At 40.6% G+C, this 18,391-nt stretch overlaps 3 protein-coding genes and 1 long non-coding RNA gene across 4 annotated transcripts; 3 read left to right on the forward strand and 1 right to left on the reverse strand.

The window, feature by feature from the left end:
* Window positions 1-1,437: 1,437 nt before the first annotated feature.
* Window positions 1,438-2,655, reverse strand: LOC103970127 (dehydrin DHN1). The gene is made up of 2 exons (XM_009383783.3): window positions 2,233-2,655; window positions 1,438-2,138 (listed from the first exon to the last, which is right to left on the reverse strand). Exons 1-2 carry the CDS (start codon window positions 2,467-2,469, stop codon window positions 1,665-1,667), a joined length of 711 nt encoding a protein of 236 aa, XP_009382058.2. The 5' UTR covers window positions 2,470-2,655; the 3' UTR covers window positions 1,438-1,664.
* A 464-nt stretch (window positions 2,656-3,119) lies between these two features.
* Window positions 3,120-4,504, forward strand: LOC135596522 (uncharacterized). Its single transcript, XR_010480955.1, has 2 exons — window positions 3,120-4,143; window positions 4,241-4,504. It is a non-coding gene; the product is annotated as an uncharacterized LOC135596522 (long non-coding RNA).
* Window positions 4,505-8,966: 4,462 nt separating this feature from the next.
* LOC135596756 (expansin-like A2) lies at window positions 8,967-10,467 on the forward strand. The gene is made up of 5 exons (XM_065088875.1): window positions 8,967-9,169; window positions 9,259-9,368; window positions 9,467-9,645; window positions 9,829-9,961; window positions 10,044-10,467. The coding sequence occupies exons 1-5, from the start codon at window positions 9,040-9,042 to the stop codon at window positions 10,290-10,292; spliced, it is 801 nt and encodes a 266-aa protein (XP_064944947.1). The 5' UTR covers window positions 8,967-9,039; the 3' UTR covers window positions 10,293-10,467.
* Window positions 10,468-14,597: 4,130 nt separating this feature from the next.
* LOC135596366 (uncharacterized) lies at window positions 14,598-15,563 on the forward strand. The gene has a single exon (XM_065088423.1). It carries the CDS (start codon window positions 14,598-14,600, stop codon window positions 15,561-15,563), a length of 966 nt encoding a protein of 321 aa, XP_064944495.1.
* The last annotated feature ends 2,828 nt before the right edge of the window (window positions 15,564-18,391 follow it).

The raw sequence follows: 18,391 nt of genomic DNA on the forward strand, positions 1-18,391 counted from the left end.
GCTGCTATCAAGTACAAGATTGAGATATGTATCCTTGTTTGATGTACTTGTAGCATTCTTGTTTGATGAAGAAACTAAGCTAAGTGTTGGGGTAATTCGTGCGATTCGAAGGTCAAGTTGTGGGCTTTCGTTCTGTAGCACGCAACCAAGAATAAACATACATCGACTATTTAATCAAGTGCAAACATGATTTTCTCACACACACATAGATATTTTTAATGTTTTCACTTATTTGTGTATCAATTAATTATCTTTTTTTTATTCTTAAGAATATTTTAATTTTTTTTCCTATTCATGTGAGTTAATTATTTTTTTGATATGATTTGATTTATATTAATTATATTTTTTTTGAAACTCTGTGCATACTATCTGTTATCTTTAAATTGAAATATATGAAATCTATGATCTCTTAATTATTTAAAAACATATATTTAAATTAAGATTCCGATCCTATGTAGCCTATCTGACATGAAATTTATTCATATGATTTTATTTTTAATGATTTTTTTATTTTTTTTAAAAAAAACTATTTTATTAATATTTAGTTCATGCAAAATAGTTTTTAAATTGTATTAATCATATTTCAGTTCTGGAACATTTAATCTTGTATTTTTATAAATTTTACATGTTATTATGGTTTTTTTTAATAATTAAAAATCATTATTCTATAATTATATTAAAAAATTGTAGAAAAATTAATCAATTTGAATTCGGGTCCGAACTGAGTCAGACGAGGGTCGGATCAGGCTAACCCAGTCCGGAGCTGCCGGACCAATGGAAAATTCGGCTCCGGGATCTGTTCGGGTCCGGTGAGTCGGCTAGCGAGGCAGCAGGGCCCGCGGCTCGGGGGGGGTGTGGGGGGCGTCGGTGCCGTCTGCCCTCTGAGCACGTGCTGAAAACGTGCTCCCTGTTACAGCCCACTGTGGGCCTAAGCCAGCGCTGGCCCAGTACTGTGTTGAGCCGAGAAGTCAGCACACAATACCTGTGGGAAATGATTAAACCGAATCATACCAGTTTGACCGAATCAGCTCGGTTCAGAATGATTATGGATTATTTTGACTAAATCAAACTTATTTGATCAAATGAGGCTTTTATAGAATTTATCTGCATCCTCTTAACGAAAATAGATTGTCATTTGACTTGGTGATGTTTTGACTGGAATAATGCAAGCGTCTAACGTCGGAGTGTGATGGGGTTCAACCTACAACAGTGTCTTTGATTCCACACCATCGAAAGGCAGCCCTCATTCACGGTGTAAAAGAGGGATTCTTTGAGTGCAACCATTGCATAACTAACGACCTTTTTTGTTTTCTTTGATCGTCATCATTTGACAGAATGGATTAGTGGAGGATTTGCTTTTCCTGTTCATGTCTTTTTTTTTTTTCCTTTGAAAAAGATGGTTCTTATGTCAGGCTCTCAGCAGGTAAAGGGAAGAACTAGACATAAAAACAGATGTATAATTGATAGATATGTATGCACAATGAATACCAATCGATCATCATTCTAGTTTGCAGCAAAGAAACCCCAGTGGCACCAAAACATGAAACCAGGCACCTATTCGAAAGCCAAGACTACCAACCAAAAGCATTGCAGATGCATGACACACGACCAGCAGCAAACCAAACACATCAGAAGAGTATTGACACCGGCATGAGAAAGAGTTCCTAGTGGGCAGGGCTGCTCTTCTCCCCCTCCTTCTCCTCGGCCTTGTGGTAACCCGGCAGCTTCTCCATCAGCTTCCCCAGGATACCCTTCTTCTCCTTCCCCTCATGGCCCTCGCCCTCGTGCTCCGCCACGCACGCAACAGGGACCTCCTCCGCTGGCTTCTTGTGGCCGGGCAGTTTCTCTTTGATCTTCTCCAGGAACCCTTTCTTCTCCTCCTCCCCCTCAGGGCCGGCTTCTACCTTGACGGTCGACTCATCCAACTTCTCCACGATCACTTCAGTGTCGTCACCGTCGGTCACCACCGCTGCCGCCACGACCTCATGCTCGACATGGACCTCCGTCAACTTCGCTTCTTCTTCGCCCTCTTTCTTCTCGCAGCCGAGCTTCTCCTTGATCTTCTCCTTCAGCCCTTTCTTCTTTTTCTTCTTCTCTTTGTTCTCTCCTCCATCTTCTTCTTCTTCATCATCACTCGACTGTGCACACACGGTAACAATCAACAAACAAGTCAAGGATGATCGGGTATACAGCGGAGAAACCATAAAAGAGGAACCGGTGAGACGAACTTACCGAGCTAGAGCTGGAGCTGTGAGACCGGTGCAGCTTCTCCAAAAGGCCTTCCTTCTTATCCTCCTCCTTCCCGGCTTCCTCTAAGTGGATCTTCTCCACCCCGCTAACCAAGACCTCCTCATGGCACTCCTCCGTCTTTTCCTCCTCTTTCTTCTTCCCCAGGAAGTCGAACAAACCCCGGTCTTGCACCTCCACCTCCTCACCACTCTCCACAGCCTTGTGGTGCTCCTCCGCCATGAGATCACCAAATAAAAGATCACAAACTACACCAACAGTTGAAGACTCTAGAAAACGCTAAAGCAATCAGCGAGCAGTATGAGATGGACTCCAAGGAGAGCCGCGGGCCTTATATAGAACTTTAGCCGGTGTGTTGGGTAGGGGGCGGTGGGGTGGGGTGGGGTGGAGCGGAAGCGTCAGATGCTTGACGCGTTACCTACGCGTCGAAGGATTCGAATTAAAGAAAACCATGGGAAATTTAAAGAGTAAAGAAGTGAGAACAGAGGATGGCGGGGAGCGGAATGGTCGGCCCTCACAGACCGCCACTCACAAACCGTCACGTATCGCGGGCCCTCCATTCTGTCAGCAGCCGGTGGACGTATCCGGAAGGTCGGTCGCGACACGTGGCCTGTCGCCCTCGAACTATTTATGGGTCGCGTGCGATGCCTCGCGAGTAAGCTACACCGCGCCGTATCGTGGTTTCGTTGAGCGACGCGTGTTACGCGTCGATGACCCTAGAGACGTTTCTTTCGTCAATCATCGTGGTCCGGAAGGAGCGGTGGAACGCAACTCACGTTCCCCCTACCATTCAAGGAGTCGTGTGAGGGAGTGCGAGACTTTGTTATGGCTATTATTGGCGGAGGAGCCTCGAAGGGATAAAGAGTGTCGGTTGAGTGCCGGTGCTTTTTTGCTTTCTTCGTTTCATCTTTAAGCGCGTTCAAAGAGAACTACGTATGGAGTCGAGGAGGTCATCTCATGTTTGCTTAGTCTTAGCCTCGTAGTGCAGTGGTTGGGGCGAGGAGTACTACATACATCATCACAAATATGGCGAAGGAGAAGCGGCCGGACAAGGAGGGCTCTCCCAGGAGCTATCTCGCTGCCATTGCCGGTGGCCGCGGTGACATTGCCATCTTTTCTCGTACGCAAGTACTTCAGTCCTGTGCCAATTCACATGGTCGCACGTCCCAACTCGTACCATGCATGACAGGCTTTTGGTACCTTGTGGAATTGACTATGGCTGGTGATCTTGGCGCATTCCGGGGGGGGGGGGGGGGGGGAGGAGGCAACAATCCTGATCTCTGATCTTGGATTAATGGATTTATATGGGCAGGATCTGAGTCCACTGTACTTCGATTTCGATCCCCCGCCTAATATGCCCAAGTGCCCACCCATGCATTGAGTCATTTGTACGTTACCTGTCTAGACGTCGTCTCCTCTTGTCTTGTGTTCGTTCACATACACCTATTTGCGTCCAAGCTTGCTTGCAAAAATTAGTCCGCAGAATTCATCTCAACCTTCCGCTTGATCTAATAGTTTAATTACAGCCGTACGCGCGTTCGTGAAGTGTTTTTGTTGGTATTCGCACTGTTAGTATGTTCTTTAGTCAACACGAAATCCGGTTCGTGCCCGAAACGCCCGGCTCACCCATCCGGACCAACAAGATAACGGCGAACACCGGACGCTCATAGCACCCGCCTATAAAGCTGGCACGCACACGGTGGACCCCAATCGACACGCTGGCTCGGCGATATCTGCGGAACAACCGACATCGCACCCGTCGCGCCGCGCCCTCGTATTCGTCGCCCAGTGGAGCCCCGTAGCGGTCGCCGGCGTCTGCTGCTCGCACCCCCCCCCCCCCCGGCGAGAAGCTGTCGGAGCGCGGCTCCCTCCTCTTCCTCGGTCTCTCTGATTGCGGTATGATCCGTTCGTCTGCAGAAAGATTCGATTTTTACGGGTTTCTTGTTTCTTTGACGGATTGGTTTGTTTGGGAAAACTTTCGGGTTCTTTGCAGCGAGTTTATCCTAATGTGGGTTGAAGGCGGCGATGGTTCTGTCCATGTGACGTTCGCGAGCGTTATGTTCCTCTTCGGTTCCAATTTGACGCGCAAGACCAGGGAGGAGCGTTATGCTCCTTTGTTCTTCTTTTGGCTCTTCAGGTTGCCATTTTAGATAAATATTGGATCTTTGTCGATACTTTGCGGAGATGAAGAATACGTTTGTGAGTCGAACAACTTGTGATGTGATCGATGAAGAGCAACATCGAGGATTTGGCCTCATTTCCTGGTTTTGAGCATTAGGGTGCAGTGATCATGAGAGGAGCTAGCAAGACATGCTGCATCTACACCATTCCGCGCTAGATGTTACTATAGTTATTGTCTGGGATAGAGTTATAAGAGTTTTTGTTGATTGACACATGAACTCATAACCTAACCCTAAACCCCAAATCTAATTCATATACCATTGTCACACCCCAACGATTTTTTTTTTATATTTTAATATTAATGTCCCTATAATTTACAACCGAAAAATCAGCAGCAACTTCTTGCAGTGCCACTAGTGCTAAAAATTCTTCCCCCAACTCTTAAAACTATTACAAATTAGTATACTATTTTAAAAATAAAAATATATCAACAACCATATTTATTTAGTATAACATTAAAAAAATCATAAAATTAATATTTAATACTCATAAAATATATTTAAATATTAATAAATTTATTTATTAAAAAATACATCTATTTATTATAAATTTTATATATCTAATAAATAATAATAATTCTCATGCAATAGTAAAATCATGCACTACTCATGTATACTCATATATATCGTATCTACATCCATTGATGCATCATTCAAAGCATACTACATCGGATAAATTTTATATTTTTTAAATAACAGATAAAAAGTATTTATATCATACTCTCAATAGCATAAGAATTGGTGTCTTTTATGATAATATATTCCTCTCAACAACGGATGAATAAATCATTTAATCGTTATATCTAATGGTTCATTAATCTTGAATAATCCTTTTGGCTTATCTACTGCCGGTAGGGAAACGAAGTCATCCACTATCATTAGGCCTAGTGTAGTGGGCTAGACAATGCCACCAACTAGGCTTAGTGTTAAGTAGGCTTAGACTCATGGATTAGGTCGTATTTGGCCTTTGACTAGGTTGATCAAGACTCATAGAATGGGCCACACTTTGAATTGAGACTTGTTTGGCTCATGGGCAAGGTCATAATTGGTTCATGGTTTGGGCTAAGCTTAACCCACGAGATGTGTCGATCTAGTCTAATCGATCAATCTAACTTAGGTCAGATCTAAGTTTCACCCTCATTATTAAATTAGATTTTAATATTTTATAAATATTTTTTTAAAATATTATAAAATAATAATTAAATATGAATAAATTATCAAAATAAATATTTTATTAAAATTTATAATAATACAATATTAATTCATTAAGATAGATTCCTAAATATATATTCTTTTATGAATTAAATAATTAATAAATTCATGGTCCCAAATTTAAAACTAATTAAGTCTTAAAAAGTCACACATAAATTCTTGAAATAGATATATGTCTAATTAAATGAAATAAAACTTTTTTTTTAATCTAAAATAAGAATTTCAATAATTAAATCACATCTTAAAAGTAAAATCCATCAACTTATAATTTATGCTTAAAATATTATTATAAATCATGCATCACCATGATGAAAAATAGACATTAAATTCAACTATGATTATTCAGTAATCCTAAAATTTAAAATTAAAATATTATTATGCATCATAAAAATATAATAGTTCTAATCTAAATGATTTCATAATATAAATCAGTACTTTGAATAGAAATCTACCTCTCCTCCATCCGTTAGGTGAGGGATAGGGGAGAGGGAGCTCACTTTAGGAGAAGATAAACACACACCGAAAGGTAAGAATAATTTATTTTTTTATATTTATTTTATTTTCACACATAAAAATAGAACTTGAAACATTTATTTCCTAAAATTCACATTATTGATTAAAAAATATTTTTTTAATTATTTAATTAAATAGCTAAATTTCTAACTTGTCCATATGATTAAGGAAATCAATTTTGTTTAATTCATTAATCATATAACACAAATAAGAAAATAAATTACTTAAATAAAAGTAATACATTAATTATGGTAAGAAAAATAAATTGTTTGGTGATTAGTTACATTTTTCTCCCTTTTTTATTTAAATTTTCTATAGAAGAGTCTACTATTTTGGAACTAAGATTTGGCTTGCAAGAGTCTCTTCCTATTGGTTTCCAAGACATATCGGATCTTATCGGTCTACATGGTGGATGTCTTCTTCGATTGATTAGGTGGCACCGAGCAGAGCCAGAGGCCCTGTTGTTGACTTATCCCGATTTGCTTTATTATGGTGATGATTCTACTTTCCATCGAATAGCTTTGATGTACTTCATTCAACTCCATCCCTCTTAATCTGATTGTTGTCAAGGTTTATGGATTATGAGTAGCTTTGTCCGATATCTCCTACTTCTTTGATACCAATAGATAGGTGGGTTGATACAAGAGAATCCACAGGGTGGCGTTTGCTTCAACCATCCCAAACAACCCATTGGGGAAGATACTCAGAGAAGGCCTCATCAAGCTCGCCACCTCCGAGCTCTAATGATGCATTCAGAAGCATGCGCATCTTAAATTTCCTTCTTCAGAATGCATGATGGTCTCTTATCTATGTTCTTTCTATTAGATTATGTGACCCTATTTAATTAGGTAAGATATATTATAGATATGATTGAGAGATTAAGATTTTTTTCTCAATCTCCCTCTCCCCTAATCCCCTAATACATCAATCTAGGTGGTCCTAGTCCTGTGAAAAGATAGGAAGAGAGGAGAAGGATCTAGTTTTCTTTGCAAATCTTTATATATTGATATTTCAGATCCGAAGATGAAGCGCTTGTAGATCAGGTTTATTCTTCTGAACAACAAGAAAGGTACGCATCGTAATATTATCAGATCTAATTTATTTGATTTACATAAAAGCATAATTACATATTTTATGCTAACACTTTCTACTTTGTGATGTTTAACGCATCACATTAACCTCCAAATTTTCTACAAACTGATTGTGTATGTCAGGTCAATAGATGTGCATGTGCAGTTTCTCTGCTGCAGTACAATTTCGAACGGTGTTCTATCAATTTCCAGAGAAAATGTTCATTTGATTTGCCTTTGTTCAAGTGTTCATCTTGTTCTTTATCGAGTGAAGACATGTTTAGGAATTTGTTCTGGTGTCATTAATAGACCTTAAATACATCCGGCTGGCAATGAATGCTACTTCGATATCACTGTTATGTTAGGCTTTCTTCTGATGACACCAACAGCGAAAAGAGTCACTCGGTACGTTGCAGAAGCTCGCTCAAATAAGGTAGTCATGTCACATCCATGGATCAATATGTCACAACTGACTCATTAGCCTATGATGTTAAATCAAGCCAGAACGGATGCTATATCCAACTAGAGTCAAAATCATTCTCGACAAGATCACTCTCATCCTACTTGTTCATCACTAAACATTATCGATATTAATTGATTCATTAATGGTGACTCCATCTAGTCTATATATGAAATATGATAATCTCCTCGCTGTGATGTCCTTGGAACCATCCATTATCATCATGTCTAGTCGATCCGATCCAGTGTGATAATTGATGCATTCATTCGATAAACCTGAATCACCATCGTTTGTCAATAGGAGGATTGCAGAACAAAAGTGGGCGTTGAGGCCTTGCGTGTGGGACTGCTTCTGAGCAGTAAATGAGATCCATGGCTGCTGTTGCGTCCGTGAGAAGAGGGGACACTGCCGACACATGGCGACACCGAAACTTAGCCTTACTGCTGAACCCACTTGCTGAAGAACTCTTTTTATAACAGACGGCATTGCATTGCATTGCATTGCTTTGCTTTGCTTCCTCTTCTTCGTTTCCTGTACAAGCATACAAATCAGAAACAATTTCTCCCAATCCCATGCTGATCACATATTGCTTTTCATAATATGGTATAGACTTGGAAACCAGATTCGTCCGCCGACCTTCGTACTCCGAAATAATTCTTGGCAAGTCCTTCTAATGCAATCTTCCTTCATGGAAGGATGAGTCGTTTAACGTGGATCATAAAGCTGAGACCAGCTTATAAACTAGTCCAAGGAAGATCACGACTCTGTTCAAGGGTAGGTGAGGCGATCGCAGAGACAACATGGACGGCTCTTCTTGTCTCAGAGCAAGAAAGGCAAGACGGTAGGCAGGTAGAAGAAGCGAATGCTGTACCATTCGACGCATACTTCGGTGAAGTGCACATGGTGGGAAGCTTGTGAGCAACAACACAGCTGCATGGCTTCTCCAATTCGCACATCCCTTGTTCTTATCACCTCGACTCATTGCCCACCTCATCCAGCCTGCGTTCCGCTGCCCTTATCTCCACACCCCCCAAAACCTGCAGCCGACCATGCTATTACCCTGTGCCAACTCAAGCTCAATTCTGTGGAGTTGGGTGCCTTGGCCATTTACTTTTGTAGCCTACCTGTTGGCCTCCACTCGTTTCTTTTCCCCCACCTTTTGGTGCCCTCCTTGCTGTTATTCTAATGTATTGTCATTGTACAGAGGACCCTTTTTGACCCACTGCCCAGTGGCCACTACAGAAGGAAGAAGCATCAACTCTATATATCAGCCGGAAGTGGCTTCCGGTTTCCACCCACTTACATCCACTCTCTCTCTCTCTCTCTCTCTCTCTCTCTCTATCATCCCAATCCATACATGGGTGGTGGCAGTAGTGACGCTTTCTTCATATTCCTTGTCTTCCTCGCGATGTCTTCAGCTGCGGCTTGTGATAGGTGTGTGCATCAGTCTAAGGCAGCCTATTTCTCCTCCTCTTCTGCTCTCTCTGGTATGTATGCTGGCACCATTGAGGAACTATTGCTTCGGAAACAGAGGCGTGGCTTAAATTCGATTGGTTTTGCCTGTGATCTCCTGCAGCCGGAGCTTGTGGATATGGCTCCATGGCTCTGGGCTTCGATGGAGGCTATGTCGCAGCTGGGAGCTCCGCCATTCACAGAGGGGGTGTTGGCTGTGGAGCATGCTTCCAGGTCAGAGATGAAGATCATCTGAACATTGATGTGGATCCAATTACTTCGGTTTTGGAGGTAATCATGTATGGCTAAGCTTTCTTTTCTTCACCACACAGATCAGATGCAAGAACACATCACTCTGCAGCACCGGAGGAGTGAAGGTGATCCTGACAGACCTCAACAAGAGCAACACCACCGATTTCGTGCTCAGCGGCCCTGCTTTCACGGCCATGGCACGAAATGGCAAGGCCCAAGAGCTCAAGAAACTTGGCATCTTGGATGTGGAGTACAAGAGGTAAAAGGATCCTTCCCTCCTCATCTGCATTGACAGCTGCCTAAAACTCTGTAGACCCCATTCCCAGGAAAGTTTGGTCCATCCTGCTTCCTCTCTCAATCTCAACATGGAATTTGTACCCAAATGAGTCATCTCAGCTGTGTACTGTGCGATGCGTGTGCTTACTTCTCCCTGTTTAAGCAGGATTCCCTGTGAGTACAAGAACCACAACCTATCAATCAGGGTGGAAGAGAACAGCAAAAGTCCCAACTATTTGGCCATCAAGTTCATGTACCAGGGCGGTCAGACTGACATAGTGGCAGTGGATGTCGCTCAGGTAATGCTGGTTTCCGACACCATTAGACTGCGTGTGGTGGTGGTGGTGGTGGTGACGATGCTCTCTCTTTGAACCGGCGCAGGTCGGGTCAACGAACTGGCGGTTCATGAGCCGGGACTACGGTCCGGTCTGGAGCACGAGCCGGGCGCCGGCCGGACCGCTGCAGCTCCGGGTTGTGGTGACGGGCGGCTACGACGGCAAGTGGGTGTGGGCGCCGAAGCCGGTCCTGCCGGCCGAGTGGAGAACCGGGTCGATCTACGACATGGGTGTTCAGATCACCGACGTCGCCCAGGAAGGCTGCTTCCCTTGTGATCCACAAGACTGGAACTGATACTAGAATCCCGTCCCTTTCTTCTTCTTCATCTTCTTCTTGATTCAGGGATACTAACCTAAAGGAGATTGCAATGCTTGTTTCCTTATACACGTTCATGTGTTTTTTGCGAAGATAAAAACAAGGTGCGAAGATTTGACGCAGGAAAATCCGGTTAGCAAATGACTTTGCTGTCTGCCGATCTCATAGATTATACATATATCCTTCTGTTCTTCCTTCAAACTCTGCTACTGTGTACATGTGAAGACCTACAAGTAGGTTAGCTAAATAGCCTTGGAAGTTTCTTGGACACGCATGGTCGTCGTCCATACAAGTCTCCTGTAGCGGGTGATCTTGTAGTTAACCTAATTACCACTGCATGTGACGGAGGAAGACAAAAGGGTGTAAGTCACACAAAGTCATGCATACTCGTGGCCACTCACCTACCATTTCTTTCTTGTTTGCTTGGATGGTCATCTCTCAACAACTAATGACACAAATGATGGAATCTTGAGCTCAGATTTCACCAAGATTCTGGAACTTGATGGTGGAGAGAAGTAGAGTCGATTCTTGGAGAACTCAGTTTGCATCTGGATCGCAATTTTACAAGTGGATTTAGAGAGGGAAAAGATGGAAGGGGACCATGAATGCCTTATCCAAGTTGATGTGAAGAAGCTAAACATCAGGGATATATATGGATCATTAAGGACCAATCATAGTAGAGGAGTGACCAACTTTGGTCCTTATCTTCCTTTGATAGAGATTTGTGAACAGCAGAGAGGCTAGCTGCTTAAGATTTGTGGCTACATCGAGCACAACCATGAACAGCTTATCCTCTTAATGGATACCAATCATTCTAAGTTATCCCTGCAGTCCCTTCTATCCGAAGCATCAAGCCAACACTTGGCTCACCAAGAGAGCGACATGGGTGTCACAAGTTTTGAGTTAGGGCTTTCAAAAATTCTGGCGCTGGAGTACTTGGCAATTCAGAAACCTTCCTTTGACAATGCCAATTGCCAAGTCTACCTGCTGATCTCTATCTAACCTATGCGACCTTGATTCATCTTTTCTCTCTCCTCTTGTCTTTTCCTTTCACTACTGGTTGGGTTTCCGACCTTCTTCTCTTTGCTCCCTTCAAACAAAAAACAAGCTGTCAGGAGTGAGTTAAATCTTGGATCAGAAACTTCAGCTGAAACATTCAATGTCATATAGTAAATTGCATATCACATGCTCATTTATAGTTTCTGCCAACTTAGCTTAATGGGTTCATTGACTCCAAATAAAAACTCTTCTGAGTTGTAGCATCAGAATTGGATTCATTGTTTAATGCATGCAACACAAGCGGCGGAATTGTGCCAGTAGAAACAGGTCTCCTTCAGATGGTGGTAGCTGGTGACCACAGCTCGTTCCTCTCTCTTAGCTTTGCCACATTGCTTGCAGCAGTTTCCTTTAGACTGGTTTTTGTTTTTTCGACCAAACTCACAGCATCGCATGGTGAACAAAAACAAAAACAAACAAGCCAACAAAAAGGTTGTCTTCTTGACACCTCTTTTGGGCAACAACTATGCATCAGCAAGTAACATTCAGCCCATTGTCAAGAATTGGCAGCTCGAATGCATCAAGATAATTTGGTCACACCATTGTCAAGAAGTACACCTAACAATTTTGACATTTATATCCTTGGAAATTGATTTGACATAACTATAGTATAATTATTTGAAATGCAATACATTGATTGGCATAATTATTTCGAGTCCAAGTTTGAGCATAATTGTAGGTCAAAGTATGTATGTATTGAAAGGAATTAAACGAATAAGATAGAAGATAGAAATTGTAAAAGAATCAATATTCCTCGTTGAGATGTTCTCCATATTTATAAGTGTTAGGAGGGAGGATTTTCCTTAACAGAACAGCGAGATTTTCTCGAGAGATATACATTTGCATATTCATTTTAAAACTGTATGTTTGCATATGTACATTTAGGTATATGTCTTATAAAAATTGTTTAATTCATGTCATTTAAAGATATGGTACAATTGGTGTTAACATAGCTTCTAAATGCACACTAGTCCAACTATAATTAATGTCAAAAAATATAAAAACCTTTGGATCTGAATTTGCATGCATCAAAATATATTTAAAAGTGTTAAGCTTAGAAGGATTAATGCATGTAATATTATCTCTAAATAGAATCAATACCAATGCACACTCTCATGGCATAAAAATTAAGAAAAAAATGTGCATGCAAGATGGATCAGTTGCTGCCAATTGCCGAGTAGTAGCCAAATGGGTGTTTTCATATGAAACATGCTCCAAAAGCCCACAAGAAATGCATGTCATTTATCTTTAGGCATATTAAACTTTGGTGCTATAAAATAATAAAAAATAAAAATATATGCTTTAACCAAATTCTTCAAAAGCTTGCTATACTTGTCTGATAACATTAGTCCAAACTGTTCACTATGCATCTTTGTGACGGAAATAAACATAGAAAAAGAAAATAGCTGAACATGATAACTTAGTGCAATATGCAGTCCATTTAATACGGTAAGTAAATTTTGCTTGTGCTCATATTTGCTGTTCCATATGTAAAATTGCTCGTGAACAACAATATATATAAATTAATCCAATCATCAAAAAGGAAATTAATTGGTACGGACTTGATAGGATATAAAGAAAAATAAACTTTTGTATATAAACAAATACTAGCAGGTCATAACACAATAAAATTAAATGGAATCATAATCAAATAGAACACCAAGATTTACGTAAAAAATCTCTCGAATGTAAAGGGTAAAAATCACGGGATAAACTAAAGATAATCTACTATAAGAATAATGAATATATAAATCTTAATCTCTATATAAAAGAATATATATAAAGATCACGTCACAGTGCATAATATCTAAATTCTCCTCTAAGTAATTACAGTAAAAAAATTCTTCTATTCTTCTATTTTTTTATTTTTTTTTACCTTTTTCTCATTCTTCTTGAATCAAATTGTTGTTACAAATTTTCTCCCTTTTTTCCCTCGTTGTTGTAGTTTTTCTTCCTAAAATACATAATCGTCACATCTCTAAAGTCTACTATGGGCTAAACTTGATGAGCTGTCAGCCCAACAGGACTTAACCTTGTTGAGCTTGAGATCGTGGGCTACTGTTCCATTCGTCCTCGTTCTTGAGATCACCATGAAAGGTGTTTAGGTGAAGCAATTTAAATTATACTACTATTCTTTAGTTCATCTTTATTTTCATGAACATTTATGATAGTTACCATGAGGATTTGGACGACCATCGAGAGAGAAAGAGAGAATAAAAGAACAGGAGGATAAACCAGCAAAATCCAACATGATTGAGATGAAAGGATATGCTAGAAAGAAATGATGGGATTGAAGAGGGAGAGAGAACAGCTCAAGCTCAAGCTCATTCCAGGATGTCTCCAGGGCAATATATATATATATATATATATATATATATATATATATATATATAGGTTGGAGTGCCCTACCTCTATCTCCAGCTGCTGACAACCCAAGGCAAGCAATGGCGAGCAGACGTGCAACCTAATAATGCGTTTCCAATCTTTAAACTCTTCATGATTTGCTTATTGCTTTTATTTCTCCAAATAATTTCTAATTAAATATCAAATAACCTATGAGCCAAAAGCAAGAAATAAACATTAAAATAATGTTAGAAATATATATATATATATATATATATATATATATATATATATATATATATATATATATCATTGAGTTAACAGAATTACGCTCAACGACTAAAAATTTAAATTTACTGTATATTAAAACAATTTATCAATATAAAAATTGACAAAAAATAAAAAAGAAGAGGCACAATGATTAAAGAAAAACAACTCAACATTTAGGGCCTATTCATTATTGTTCGTTCCAATAATGTTTCTTCTATAATGTCTAGTGTTTCCTCGAGCAACGGCTTCGACAGCGCTTTGGGACCCACATTTGGACCAATTGACGTCTGCCAACTGTATATTGCATGTGCTGATATTTTCAGAATAAAGCAAATCTTTGGATACCGACATGCTGATTTGGGAGTTGACCCAAAGGCGTATACTGCGTCAGGCGTGTCTCCCTCGGCCGGCCGGGAGATGCAATGGAGCGATCCCAAGGGTAAGCAACCACGAGAAAGAGCTGCTTGCCGAGCCCAAAGAAGAGGACACCCTTAAGAGACCTCTCCCCCCTCCTGCATCCATGCATTCCTTCGCCTGCCTCTCTATCCTTCCACCTCCTCACTCTGCTACTGCGTCACTTCCTTCATAAAAGGAGGAGGAGGAGGAGGAGAAAAGATGGTCGTCGGGAGAAGGTTCCGCCGGTCAGAATCCTTCCCGGCTCTCAAGGCCGCCGCTAAAAGCGCTTTCCGCTCCCGATGCATCAGTCTCCCCTCCCGCTCCCACCCCTTCGCCGCCCACCTTGCCGACGACCTCCAATCTCTCCGCTCTTGGCCCCTCTCACCCTCCTCCTCCTCCTCCGATGCGGTCCACTGGATCTGTAATGGCCTTGCCCGCCTCCACCTCCTGCTCGCCAGCCTCTCGGACGTCCTCCAGCTCCCCCAGGCGCAAGAACCCCTCCGGCGAGGCCACCGCCGCTCCCCCGCCCTTGCCGACCGCCTCCTCGATGACTTCCTTCGCCTCGCAGACGCGCACGGATCCTTCCGCTCCGCCACCCTCGCCCTCAAGCAAGACCTTGCAGCCGCACAGGTCGCAGTCCGCCGTCGCGACGAGCGGCGCCTCGCGTGCTGTCTCCGCGCCCAGCGCCGCGCTCGGAAGGAGCTGGCCGAGCTCGCGGCGGCCGCTCGGGAAGTCAAGAAGAGGCCGCAGCCCGGTCCCGCCACCTGGGCGGCAGCCGACGCAGAGGAGGCGGAGGTGGCGAGGGTCATAGGGGAGGTGGTCGTCGTGGCCGCGGAGGCGTCGGCGGCGGTGTTCCTCGGCGTCTCCGAGATGGCCGCGGCGGCATTGTCAGCGGCTGCGGCGATGGCCCCGTCTCGGTTCGCATGGGCCAACGCGGTGCTCAGGTGGAGGACGAGAGCGACGTCGAAGCCGCCGAACAAGAAAGCGTCGCCTGAGGAGAAGAAAGAGGAGTTGGCAGCAGGGGAAGAGGAAGAGGAGGAGGAGAAGTGGAGGAGAACGACGCTGGAGAGGCTTGGGAAAGCGGAGGAAGGCGTCCCGTCTTTGGAGAGCGCCGGCGAGCTGGTCTTCAAGTCGCTGGTCAACGTCAGGGTCACCCTCCTCAACGTTTTGACTCCCGCCCTATGAGAGATTTCTTTTCGGAGAAAAATAAGCAGCAAAAAAAAGGGAACGTAAAACAATAATATCCTTGTAAAAATAATATTTGAAATGATAAAAAAACCTTATTTTTAGTTTTATGTATTGAACCAGCAAAAATGTCATATTGATTGACTGATACGTTACGGTGATGATATGATGATGATGATGTTTGTAGGAGGAGGAAGAGAACAACTAACTTGGATTGGTCGTTTGATCCAATCCTAGTTTGGATCTCGTCTTAGCTCAGATCATGACATCGACTTAGTTTTCGTTGGATCCAATTATCGCTTATTTGTATAGAGATGACAATGAATTATATTTTTTAATATATTTATATCTAATGGAATCATTTAAATTGATGAGGATACATAATTTAGTTTTGGATGAAAAGTGAGAGACAATAAAAAAAAAATCATACGATGATATAAGGGATCTAATCCAATAGTCGTTATTTGTTACATGATAGTCGCACAGCTCCTATCCCATTGGGCGCAAAGTTCCTATCCAACCTAAGTAAATCATTTATTTGTCCTCAATCATCAAGTATACATGAGCATATATAAGACAAATTACTTGTTTATCATGTATCAAACTCATATATATGAAAATATATTCATAGATAAATTATTATATGTCAGTAAAAACTCATATAAACGAAAATGTATTCATAAATAAATTATTGTATGTCAGTAATGCGTTAAGAGTATCAAGATGAATGCATGCATGAGATAGAATTGCTTCACATCATAATGTGCCTGTAGCTCTTTTCACATGTAATTTGTTTTCTAGAACTACTTGTCATATCAATCAACAAAAGTCAGAAGTGCATAATTTATTTTTGATTCAATTTTATAAATAAACTTTTTAGATGATCGATAATATTAAGAAGGATAATTGGGGAATACTTTTGGTAATCAAGATCTTAATTTTTATATAATGCCCTAAAATATCCCACATGTGAGGATCAAGATCGGGTTGATTGGATTCAACATACATAACTTGATCATGATATAATTCTAGGTACTATATGATCTACGAGTAGATCATCTACAAATTAGATCATATATTTACTTCCATTTAATATCCTAAATTATCATAATTGGTTGTCAATTAATTGCTAGATTTAATTCGATTGCATTAGAATGTTCTTAATATTTTTAGTCTTGCAAAGTAAGAGTTGTTGCATTAGGATCATGTTCTAAAGTAAGCTTGTTGGACTCTCTACGACTCAAGCAAGTGTTTGCTCATTTGGTCGTCGCATTTGCACCACTTAGGTTGGTCGACACTGCTACACTAACTCAACAAAATAAGCCAATGGTTGTGGGCCAGTTATCTGGATGGGTCGATGAGTAATGAACCATTGGCCCGCTATAGTAGTAGACGACTCCCAAAACTTTGAGGTTCTACGATGATGGATTTAATCGTGGATGGCTTATTTGATCAGTCTAGACCTTACAAAATTAATGGGTTTGGACCCCGATCGCCTGTCAGAGGATCAAAACAGTGGCCTTGAGCTAGCTTGAGCGATGGTACCACTAGGCTCAGGAGGTGATAAGTACTGCTTGAGTCGATCGACAAACACACTTGTCAGCGCTACCAATGGTGGTACCACTTAGAGCGATGGTGGTATTACCTATAATTCAAAATTTATGATGGTGATATCGTCCAAAAGTTTGATATTGTGGCATCAAAAGTTATGACGGTAGTATCGCCAGGTGTTAGCGGTAGTATTGCTCGTACCCTAAAATTTTTTGGGATTTAAAATTTTTTACTTTATTTTGAAGCATTTTGGGGTCTATAAATACCCTAATAAGGCTTGGTTGATGGAGCATCAAATTTTAAATTTGTGAAAGGTTATAGCTCTCTCTTTGAGCATCGTTTGAGTCTCTTTCTCCTTCATGAGTTTAGATGTGATTTTAAGTTATAAGTGGTGAGAGATATTGTAAAAGAGTTAGCGTGAAGATTCTCTCCTAAACTTATTAAAAGAAGAATAACTATAATAAGGGTAGTTGATTTTCATCAATCATAAGAAAGATCGGTAATAAAAGTCGACAACCTCGAGGTCAGAGGAATTTAGAGTAGACATAAGTTGAAAAGTTCGAACCACTATAAATTGATTTGTATTCCTTCTCTTACTTTAAATTTGTTGTTGCTTACTCATTTACTTTACTAATAATATTTAATCATATTTTTGGTTAATGATATTTTCGATTTGGATTTATCAATTAAATTTTAAAGTTAGATAAAAAATTTTTGGTTACTTTAAATTTCTATAACACTAATTTATCCCCTCCTCTTAGTGTCATCATGATCCTAACAAAAGGGTCATGATATATTTATAGGAAAAATGTCATATATTTCTAGTGAAATATAACTATAATCTATTTAAGAGTCCAAATCTAATTAACTTAGCTTGATTTACAATCTTAATCTAATTAGGAATTTCATTAAATTTTCATCATTTTTAATCAAAATATATTCCTAACCTAATTAGAAGGAATAACATATTTAAGTCAAATTATCAAAATATCCTTTTATTAATTTTATCCTAAATTTAATTATGAAATTTCTAAACTAATCATAGGCAAAAATACGAGTATAACAGCTTTTAACACCTCAATATTCTTCCTTTGATAGATAGAAAGTGTTATGGATGGCCTCAACCAACCATATTCTTAACATATACAAACTTTCCTAAATTTCTTTAGCAAGATTAAAAACTTATCATTCTAATACCAATTCGATAAGAGAGAAAAGAGAGACGCGAGACTTCGTCGGAGGACATGAACAAAGTTTGTCTACAACTTTCATATAAA

Source organism: Musa acuminata, chromosome BXJ1-11 (genome assembly GCF_036884655.1).
Source record: "Musa acuminata AAA Group cultivar baxijiao chromosome BXJ1-11, Cavendish_Baxijiao_AAA, whole genome shotgun sequence".
Lineage (NCBI taxonomy): Eukaryota > Viridiplantae > Streptophyta > Magnoliopsida > Zingiberales > Musaceae > Musa > Musa acuminata.

Bases quoted from the DNA above. Each gene is read 5' to 3' on its own strand.
- LOC135596756 (XM_065088875.1), top strand. From the start codon at position 9,040: ATGGGTGGTGGCAGTAGTGACGCTTTCTTCATATTCCTTGTCTTCCTC. The intron at 9,170-9,258 runs GTATGTATGCTG...GATCTCCTGCAG, and splicing joins CTCCTCTTCTGCTCTCTCTG to CCGGAGCTTGTGGATATGGC. The intron at 9,369-9,466 runs GTCAGAGATGAA...TTCACCACACAG, and splicing joins GCTGTGGAGCATGCTTCCAG to ATCAGATGCAAGAACACATC.
- LOC135596366 (XM_065088423.1), top strand. From the start codon at position 14,598: ATGGTCGTCGGGAGAAGGTTCCGCCGGTCAGAATCCTTCCCGGCTCTC.
- LOC103970127 (XM_009383783.3), bottom strand. From the start codon at position 2,469: ATGGCGGAGGAGCACCACAAGGCTGTGGAGAGTGGTGAGGAGGTGGAG. The intron at 2,139-2,232 runs GTAAGTTCGTCT...GTGTGTGCACAG, and splicing joins ACAGCTCCAGCTCTAGCTCG to TCGAGTGATGATGAAGAAGA.